The sequence below is a fragment of the Myxocyprinus asiaticus genome, chromosome 42, assembly GCF_019703515.2.
Source record: "Myxocyprinus asiaticus isolate MX2 ecotype Aquarium Trade chromosome 42, UBuf_Myxa_2, whole genome shotgun sequence".
In the NCBI taxonomy this organism is placed as follows: Eukaryota; Metazoa; Chordata; class Actinopteri; order Cypriniformes; family Catostomidae; genus Myxocyprinus; species Myxocyprinus asiaticus.
The window spans coordinates 27556412-27567325 of record NC_059385.1 but is presented as its reverse complement, the minus strand read 5'-3'; the positions used below and the strand labels follow the sequence as shown (position 1 = coordinate 27567325).

At 37.7% G+C, this 10914-nt stretch overlaps 1 protein-coding gene and 1 pseudogene across 2 annotated transcripts in view; one reads left to right on the top strand and one right to left on the bottom strand.

The window, feature by feature from the left end:
- Nucleotides 1-908: 908 nt before the first annotated feature.
- LOC127433057 (peptidylprolyl isomerase domain and WD repeat-containing protein 1-like) lies at nucleotides 909-7564 on the bottom strand (annotated as a pseudogene).
- LOC127433054 (trafficking protein particle complex subunit 13-like) overlaps nucleotides 6890-10914 on the top strand; it is a 43710-nt gene continuing 39685 nt past the window's right edge. For both annotated transcript variants that reach the window (XM_051684680.1, XM_051684679.1), the window contains exon 1: nucleotides 6890-7129. In XM_051684680.1, the coding sequence (XP_051540640.1) occupies nucleotides 7084-7129 (46 nt within the window). In that variant the 5' untranslated portion in view covers nucleotides 6890-7083. The remainder of the gene's footprint in view (nucleotides 7130-10914) is intronic.

The window sequence follows — 10914 nt, the reverse complement described above, 5'->3', positions numbered from 1 at the left end:
AGGCTGTCGGCTGATAGTCAGTTGCCAGTGTGTTGTTAAGAGAGAATATAATTTATGACAGTCCAGTGTGAGATTAATAAAGTGCAGTGCTGATGTATATTGATCGTGAGAGATCAAGAGTTCAAAAGTCTGATTGCTTGGGGGAAGAATCTGTCATGGATTCAACTGGTGCAGGTCCTGATGCTGCGATACCGCCTGCCTGATGGTAGCAGTGAGAGCAGCCCATGGCTCGGGTGGCTGGAGTCTCTATTGATCCTCTGAGCTTTTTTCACACACCGCCTGGTATATATGTCCTGGAGGGAGGGAAGCTCACCTCCGATTTTGTGTCTGGCAGTACGCACCACCCTTTGCAGGGCTTTGCGGTTGTGGGCGGTGCTATTGCCATACCAGGTAGTGATGCAGCCAGTCAGGATGCTCTCTATAGTGCTGGTGCAGAACCGTGTGCGGATGTGGTGGTTCATTCCAAACTTCCTCAGCCATCTCAGGAAGAAGAGGCGCTGGTGAGCCTTCTTCACAATGGCCTCAGTGTGGATGGACCATGTGAGTTCCTCTGTGATGTGGACACCGAGGAACTTGAAGCTGCTGACTCTCTCCACCGGTGCTCCAATGATGGTAATGGGGCTGTGTTCTCTGTCTTTTCTCCTGAAGTCCACCACAAACTCCTTGGTCTTGCTGATGTTGAGGGAGAGGTTGTGCTCCTGACACCAGCGTGTCAGAGTGTGCACCTCCTCTCTGTAGGCTGTAGGCTTTTTCAGTTCTGCCCACACATTTTCTATCGGATTGAGGTCAGAGGTTTGTGATGGCCACTCCAATACCTTGACTTTGTTGTCCTTAAGCCATTTTGCCACAACTTTGGAGGTATGCTTGGGGTCATTGTCCATTTGGAAGACCCATTTGCGACCGAGATTTAACTTCCTGGTCTTGAGATGTTGCTTCAATATATCCACATAATTTTCCTTCCTCATGATGCCATCTATTTTGTGAAGTGCAACAGTCTCTCCTGCAGCAAAGCACCCCCACAATATGATGCTGCCACCCCCATGCTTCACGTTTGGGATGGTGTTCTTCGGCTTGCAAGCCTCACCCTTTTTCCTCAAAAACATAACAATGGTCATTATGACAAGAATGTTCCATTTTTGTTCCATCAGACCAGAGGAAATTTCTCCAAAAAGTAAGATCTTTGTCCCCATGTGCACTTGCAAACTGCAGTCTGGCTTTTTTTATGGCAGTTTTGGAGCACTGTCTTCTACCTTGCAGAGCAGCATTTCAGGTTATATCGATATAGGACTAGTTTTACTGTGGATATAGATACTTGTCTACCTGTTTCCTCCAGCATCTTCACAAGTTCCTTTGCTGTTGTTCTGGGATTGATTTGCACTTTTCACACCAAACTACGTTCATCTCTAGGAGACAGAATGTGTCTCCTTCCTGAGCGGTATGATGGCTGCATGGTCCCATGGTGTTTGTACAGATGAATGTGGTTCCTTGGAAATTGCTCCCAAGGATGAACCAGACTTCTAGTTCCCAGTTCTCCTCACACCTTTTGACTGATGAATTTCCAAAAAAATTTCAGTAAATTTTACATAATTTTTCCTGTTACTTGGATTAGTGGATAAGGATTTTTAAAAATGATAGGATCGCACTCACAAAAGAGTATTTTCTAGTCAGTGAAATAATTTAAAACCGAGCATAACATGAAAACATTTATATTCACTATATAAGTTAATATATAAACATAAAATATAAAATAAATTATATATTTTCACTATAAGTACCATTGCTTTTCCATGACTTTTTCAAATGAACCTAATTTCCATCACTTTTTCAAGCTTCGAAATCCCTATTTAAAAATCCCCTGATATTTCCAGGTTTTCAATGACCGAGGGTACCCAAAATAAACCAATAGCCTGCACAGCCTTGGTGATGTCAGCCGTAAAAGGAAAATAATTTTTAGAGGCAGAGCAAGTTACATTTTGATGAAAGACTATGAAGTCAAGTGTTTTTCTTTGGAAAAAAAAAGTGCACTTATGAATTGTGCACAATAAGACCAGGAATATGTATTAAGAAAGAAAATAGTGTCCATTTTTATTTCATGCTGATTTTAATATGTGTGTACTAGCCCAGCTATGGTAAACTTTACCTGTTAGTCTCCACATTTATAACCTTGATGCCCAGCATTGTGCCGTATCGCACAAAGTGTCCCGTCTCATCGAAGATTATATTGGTCAGTCGGATGCCATCCACCTTCTCCAGCTCTCTCTCCTCCGCCATTCTGCATCCGAACTCCATATCATACAACTGCTGCCTCATCTGCTGGAGCTCCGTGAACATCTGCCATTGCACAAAGATAAACTATTTATAAAATAATATAGTTTACTAGTTCTGAGGTATTTTAAGAAATTCTTCATGAAGCTTTAAATGAAGAGTTCACCCGAAAATGAAAATTATATGATCATTTACTCACCCTCGTGTTGGTTCAAACCCATATGACTTTATTCTGTTGAACACAAAAGGTGAATATTTAAAGAATATCCTGGCCACTTTGTCACATACAATACTGAATATGAGACTGGGACTGTCAAGCTCCAAAATGACAAAAAGTGTCATAAGGGTATTGTTAAAATAGTCCATATGACTCATGCGCTACATTCCAAGTCTTATGAAGACATATGATAGCTTTGTGTATTTTTCTTTGCGCACTGTAGCTCTCAAATTAAATATAGCAGCATTAGATGTGGTGCATCAGGTTTGAAATCAATGACATTTGGTCCCAAGACATGCGAGAACCAACATTTTTGGTATTCATACAAATTTCAGGCCAAAGTATACTTTGGCTGTCCGCATTGCATGACATGAAGGTGAGTAAATGATGACAGAATTCCCATTTTGGGGACAATTCAGACAAAGAACTGCTGAATTAAAATTGTGAATGTTAGGCCAAAGTTTAGGTTTACTAATGTAATATGTAATATTGTAAATGTAAAACACTAATTCACCGTTAATGATTCGTCGAACACCCTCGTCAACTTCCCAGTCAGGAAAAGGAAAATCCTCACTTTGCGATCAATGGCGATGGTGGCCATTTTCTTGCCGTCTTGGGAGAATGCCACGCTGGTGGGATATGTCTTGCATTTGGCAAACTCATACAAGTCTGTGTCTTGTACTCCCACTCTACCTGCCATGGAAATTTTAATTCACTAGGGAGTCCCGTCAAGTATTCCAGCATCCCTGCTTTATCAGCTGACACAATGACATTAAACTTTGTGTTCAGACGGATCTGGGACAGTGGTGCAGTGTGCACCTGGTCAAAAGTGTGCAGGGGCTGATTACTTCTTGCCCATCATAAACAAAAAATCTTCCCTGTTGATTTTTCCGAACAGGCACTGTGGAGATAGCATCACCTGGATTATAGATCCAGTTGCACTGGCCCAGATAGAAGCTGGAAAATTATTAACACAAAAATGAACATTTGAACCAGGACAAACATGTAAGGCAAGACAGTGATTACTTGCAGGCCAAGAAGAACAAGATTTTACCCAAGTTTGAGCATGTTAATCATGTCAAAGTTGATGACATCAAAAACTTTCATAGCCTGATCGTCACCCATAAAGCAGAGAATTGCACCCTCTGCACTCACAGAAATACACTCGACCACACCTACAGGCCAGAGAAAACATGTGAAAAAAGTGTGAGTGCAAATTGGTTACAACAGAATTCATGGACCGTTGAAGAGGAGCAATACAGAAGTTTGGTCTCATAGACCAAACAAAGAAAGAACTGAACAAAAAGGCTGTAAATATTTATAAAGATGTTTATAGCATGGGATTTTTAATATGATGACACATGGATCCATGTCCAAATCAACTGAATCTCAGACACTTCCCGGTTGAAATCTGTTTTTCTTTATACTTTTTCTGGAGAATGATAAACATATCCACTACCAGTCAAAAGTTTTGAAACACTTGACTGAAATGTTTCTCATGATCTTAAAAATCTTTTGATCTGAAGGCGTATGCTTAAATGTTTGAAATTAGTTTTGTAGACAAAAATATAATTGTGCCAACATATTAATTTATTTCATTATAAAACAAAAATTTTATAAAAAAATTAAAAAAATTACCAAATAATAAAGAAAAGCAGCCAATAAGTGCCCAACATAGATGGGAACTCCTTCAATACTGTTTAAAAAGCATCCCAGGGTGATACCTCAAGAAGTTGGTTGAGAAAATGTCAAGAGTACATGTCTGCAAATTCTAGGCAAAGGGTGACTACTTTGAAGATGCTAAAATATAACACAGTTTTGATTTATTTTGGATTTTGCTTAGTCACAACATAATTCCCATAGTTCCATTTATGTTATTCCATAGTTTTAATGACTTTACTATTATTCTAAAATGTGAAAAATAAATTATAATAAAGAATGAGTAAGTGTTTCAAAACTTTTGACCGGTAGTGTATGATTATGAAAGACAAAATATTAAGTGCAATAGATCAATTTGCTGTGTAATCCATTATTTTGTTCTATTATTTTATAACTTCTGTTGAAAAAATTAATCTTAAAAAGGTGGCAGCATCATTATTTTATTTTTACACAAAGAAGGGAGGTCGATTACTAAAATCATTTGACTTCAGCACCCCTTGTTGCATTATGTGCCAATAGTGTGTCCAAAATTGGAAAAAACACTTGTGTTGTTTCATCAAAGTTTGAGTGCCAATAACATCAGAAGTATTTAATATATCTGAATAACCTTTTAGATTCTGGTTCAGAACAAATGTTCCTTTTTGTATCATGTAGCATATTTAAGGTTCTATATGGTTAACTCCTTACACAATGAATGCATTTTTAAAAGATTTACCTTTTAAAGGGTAATTTTACCTTTTAAAGGGCATTACCTTGTCTCTTGTATGCTGTATTTAGTTTAGGTCAATCCACTCAATCCATGCCACATTATCAATCAGGTAGAACTACTCTTTCGACCACTAAAAATGGCTTCACTTAATAATCTTCCAGATTTGTCTAAAATACATAGTAAGCCAAAAAGTTCAGAAGAATTGTAGTCACAGAAAATATGAATAGTTTTCTTTAGCACATTAAATACTGTTGCCCCACGTAGAATAAAGAAAGTTAAAGAGAAAAGCCCTGCACCATGGTATAATGATCACACTCATGTTCTCAAGAGAGCAGCTTGGATAATGGAGCGCAAGTGGAGGAGTACAAAATTAGAGGTATTGCATTGTGCATGGAAGGATAGTGTCTCGAGCAACAGACAGGCTCTTAAAGCTGCCAGGTCAGCATATTTTAGCAAACTCATAGTAAATAACCACAACATTCCTAAATGTTTATTCAGTAACTGAAACTAAGCTGACAAGAAACAAAGCTTTGACTGAACCAACTATTCAATCGCAGCACATTAGTAATGACTTTATACATTAATGATAAAATTAAAACCATCAGAAACAAAATTACAATTATGCAACCATTTGCCATAGCACCTCAAAAGACAGTGTCTCATATTATTCCTTATGTGCAACTTCAATCCTTTGCTGTTTTAGCTCAGGAAGAGCTAACAAAACTTATCAAAACATCAAAAGCAACAACATGTATGTTAGACCCCATACCTACTAAGCTCCTGAAAGCGGTGTTTCCTGTTATCTCAGAATCTCCTCTTAATAATAATAGCTCCTCGCTATCCTTAGGACATGTCCTAAGAAACTTTAAGCTGGCAGTACATGTCTCTAAAAACACAAGCAGGTCAGCAAAGTAATACACACAACTAGCTAACTGAATCATACACATAAAACCAGCCTGTTATGAAGTATCAGCAAGCTGCCCTGCTGTCATGGAAACCAATAAGGCTCGGTAGCTGCTAGCTAGCAGCTAGGTATCTGACTAATTTAATATTGTTGTGTACTGAACAAGAGAGCACTGACAATGCAGTAAAACATCTGTCGACTGAACACAACTCCAACATCAACACCATCGTTGTTTATTTATGTACTATTTAGTTAAATGTTTTTTTTTCATGATACATAGCGCTGTCAAAGGCAAGAAAGTTTTCTTCTGGTGATGTTTGGCAATCCAGTTTGGAGTTTACTTGTAAACAAACAAGTTGTTTAATTCATTCTTGAGGTCTAACAAACATGTGGGATGCGGTTCTGCCCCCATTAATGATATGAAATGTCTATTGTTATAAATATCGATATATATGAAAAATCGTGATAATTTTTTTGGGCCATATCGCCCAGCCTTAGCTTGATCCTGGAGAGTTGGCTAATTATAGACCTCAAATCTCCCATTTATGATGAAAATACTAGAAAAGGTAGTGTCCTCCCCCTTATTTTCTACAGAGAAATGGTATCTATGAAGAATTTCAGTCAGGATTTAGGTCCATCAAAATCTTGATTTTCAAGAGTCCAAAACTACACTATTATTAAGAATAAGTGACCCAAGTGGCTTTTCAGTTAGTGTAATACTAAATCTAGTTTTTGTATTTCAGAAATGAAAATAACTGGAACAGTATGGGCTGGAATCAAAATTCTGTTCCATTCTCCTCTGACTCCTTTTGTGTCCCCAAATTTCCTAAAAAAAAAATAAAAAAATAAAATAAAAAAAGCAGTTTATCCAGAACACTTAATCCACCATTGACATCCATAATAAAAAAAAATAAAAAAAAAAATAAATAAAAAAATAAAAAAAAAAACAGCCTCTTGTCTGGTTATCAGAACCCTTCTACCAAGCGAGAGCATACAAAGTTAGCAAAGCAATGCATAACAGCGGTCCCATGCATCAGTGTGCTGAATAAAGCGGTCCCATTCTTAAAGTCCACATGGCCTTTTTTTCGCAAAAACACAGACAGAAAACAACACGTAGCCAATATTTAGGGGAGATGCAGTAGATTTTTTCAATGTCTTTATACAAATGATTATAATAAACTACCAAAAGTATATATTTTTTGCCAGTGATGAAGAAATATCCAACGATTTCTTGCTTCCTGTGCCGCTGTAATTAGAAACGCGGTTTGTCTCTCTCTGCTCGCCGTGATCCGCTGCTATGCAGGTGAAAGGCACAGTGTAGCTGTCACTATGGATGTGAACCAGGCAAAACAAGAGCATCTGCTCGCGTTAAAAGGTACTGCGCGGTTTACTCTCTTTACTATAGTACTGAAACACACGCAGAATGTCTGAACAAGCATGCGTATCTACCTTCATGTATGTAACATTGCTGAAATGGCCACTGCAGCTGAGAGATCATCACTGCTAGGCTGCTAATCATTTCTGCTAGCAATCCAATGTTTATGTCCAATAGAAATGACCGTGTCTCTAAACCGACACATAGACCACATGTTTGGCATCATTGCTTTGCTCTGTGCTGTAATAAACAGTTACTGCCAGTCTGATAGTTCACGGGGTGGGCGGGCTTATCTCATTCTCATTGCATTCACTTTGAACGGTGACTCACAGAAAAGTACTTGAAAGCGAGGCTCTGAAATGAAATGAAATTAGATGAATTCGACATAGTCAGCCTTTTCTGTGGTTCTAAAAAGCTTTAATGCTGCCATATTACTTGCAGAATATCTCTTAATTGGCATGTAACTGGGTTTTTTTTTTTGACATGGTAAAAGGACATAGCGTGTATAACAATCTTTTTTATGTTTTTAAGGGCATTATTCTGAACTAGTGGTCTTTTCTGTATAAGTTCTCCCCTATTTACCGATTTCACTGTATTCAGGTAACAAAAGTAACAGACAGACACACACACACACACACACACACACACACACATACAAGAAAATGTGTGTGTGTATATATAGTGTGTGTGTGTGTGTGTGTGTGTGTGTGTGTGTGTAAAACGATATTAATAAATAATGTAATATATTTTTAAAAACTATTTAACAATCAAATCTCCTAAAATTCCTTCCATAATTACCTGCTGTCCATTCCAGAACAATACATTGTTTTGGTGGTAAATGTACAAATCTGGTTTCAAAAACTGTATGGGGTTCTCAGTAAGCTAAATGTTATAGCAAACCACATATTTAATGTGCCATATGTGGGACTTACTAAGAGTGTCATCATGGCACATGTTCTAACAAAAATGAAACATAAATTTCTTTCATCAATCATCAATCAATATTTATTTATAAAGCACATTTGAAAACAGCCATGGTTGACCAAAGTGCTGTACAAGGTAAAATGGTTATTGCAGGAAAATAAAACGTACAAAAAAAGTAGATAAAAATGCAACAATAATAAGATAAAACTGGTCACAATAATTAGAGTATTGAAAGCCAAAGAGAATAAATATGTCTTTAGAGCAGACTTGAAGGTTGAAATTGAGGGAGCTAATCTAATATGTAGAGGTAGACTATTCCATAGTTTCGGTCCAGCAACTACAAATGCTCGATCACCAAGTTTTTTTTAGACTAGATCTAGGCAGAGAGAGTAAACCAAAATCTGAAGATCTCAGAGCTCTAGACGGAGTATATGGCTGAAGCAAGTCTAACAGATATTTAGGGGCCAAATTATGTAGTGCTTTGTAAACAAACAGTAAACTTTTATAGTCAGTTCTGTACTTGACAGGAAGCCAGTGCAAAGCAATTAGAATTGGTGTAACTGACTCGTACATGCGAGTCCCCATGGTAAGTCTGGCAGCTGCATTTTGTACCAGCTGTAGACAAGAGAGGGAAGACTGAGAGACACCGTAGTAAAGTGAATTACAATAATCTAAACTAGAGCCCTACCGATATGGGATTTTTGAGACCGATACCAATTTTAGAGAGGGAAAATTCACCGATTACCGATATCTTGGCCAATATATTTAATTTTTGAGCTGGAATGAAAACAGACCTTTTCTATGTGGATTTTTCACCGATATGTCTATGCAAAGGTACTCAGAAGGCTGCTTTCTTTAACAAATATTTTTATCAAAGAATATTTGACATTATTATTATACATTGTCAACAAATTCTAGAAATGAACATTGAGAAAATAAAGAATAAATAAAAATAAAATAAATAGCTTAATAAACATCAGTACTGTATGTTTAGTATCAGTCAATTGCTTACCATTTAAATAAAGAATAAATAAAAATACAATAAGTAGCTAAATAAACATCAGTATTGCTGTTTAGTATCAGTCAAATGCTGACTATTAAAATAAAGAATAAATAAAAATAAAATAAATAGCTAAATAAACATAAGTATTACTGTTTAGTATCAGTCAAATGCTGACCATTAAAATAAAGAATAAATAAAAATAAAATAAATAGCTAAATAAACATCAGAATTACTGTTTAGTATTCTGCTATACAAGTTCAGAGGAAACTTTCATCGGTGGAAAACCAGACTTTTAAATATTATATTTTATAAATGCCGCGACTGGAATTGTTCGTTTGAAGGGGGTACCAAACTGTGAATCCTGAACAAAACAGTTTGGTGAATAAATGTTTACACATTAGCTTCCACTCAGCTGACAACAATGTAAGTAGCTGACGTGATTAGGTAGTTAGCTATAAGCTCGTTGTCACGGAGAGTAAAAGACGGACGTTGTTTATTTTACTTTCCAGCATTGTGTTTCACCAGCTAGGTAACAACATAGCATGAAATCAACACTCATCAGACACAATCCACCACTGCACCGTTGTCTACTGAGCTGCAAAAAGATTCTCTGATGTTCACCTTTCAATATGCTACATTATTGACTGCACTGACAAACTATAGCTGGCTAACAGCAAATAGACATGAGTGACATGGTTGTCAGGGACAAGGTTTTTTTGTTTTTGTTTTTGTGATTAACATTTTTATTGATTTTTTTCAAAGCAAACAAAACAAACAAATCATATATACAATAAATCAACATTAACTCCCACTACTACCCCTCCCCAATCAAGAACCCCACCCGACCCCAAACGAACATCCCATTGGTCTTGCCTAAATACACACTTATACAGAGAATAAAATAATAATAATAGTAATGAATAAATAAAAAAATATTATATATATATATATATATATATATATATATATTACACTATATTGCCAAAAGTATTCGCTCATCTGCCTTTAGACGCATATGAACTTAAGTGACATCCCATTCTTAATCCATAGGGTTTAATATGACGTCGACCCACCCTTTGCGGCTATAACAGCTTCAACTCTTCTGGGAAGGCTTTCCACAAGGTTTAGGAGTGTGTTTATGGGAATTCTTGACCATTCTTCCAGAAGCGCATTTGTGAGGTCAGACACTGATGTTGGACGAGAAGGCCTGGCTCGCAGTCTTCGCTCTAATTCATCCCAAAGGTGCTCTATCAGGTTGAGGTCAGGACTCTGTGCAGGCCAGTCAAGTTCTTCCACACCAAACTCGCTCATCCATGTCTTTATGGACCTTGCTTTATGCACTGGTGCGCAGTCATGTTGGAACAGGAAGGGGCCATCCCTAAACTGTTCCCACAAAGTTGGGAGCATGGAATTGTCCAAAATCTCTTGGTATGCTGAAGCATTCAGAGTTCCTTTCACTGGAACTAAGGGGCCAAGCCCAGCTCCTGAAAAACAACCCCACACCATAATCCCCCCTCCACCAAACTTCACAGTTGGCACAATGCAGTCAGACAAGTACTGTTCTCCTGGCAACCGCCAAACCCAGACTCGTCCATCAGATTGCCAGATGGAGAAGCGTGATTCGTCACTCCAGAGAACGCATCTCCACTGAGTCCAGTGGCGGCATGCTTTACACCACTGCATCCGATGCTTTGCATTGCACTTGATGATGTATGGCTTGGATGCAGCTGCTCGGCCATGGAAACCCATTCCATGAAGCTCTCTACGCACTGTTCTTGAGCTAATCTGAAGGCCACATGAACTTTGGAGGTCTGTAGTGATTGACTCTGCAGAAAGTTGGCGACCTCTGCGCACTCTG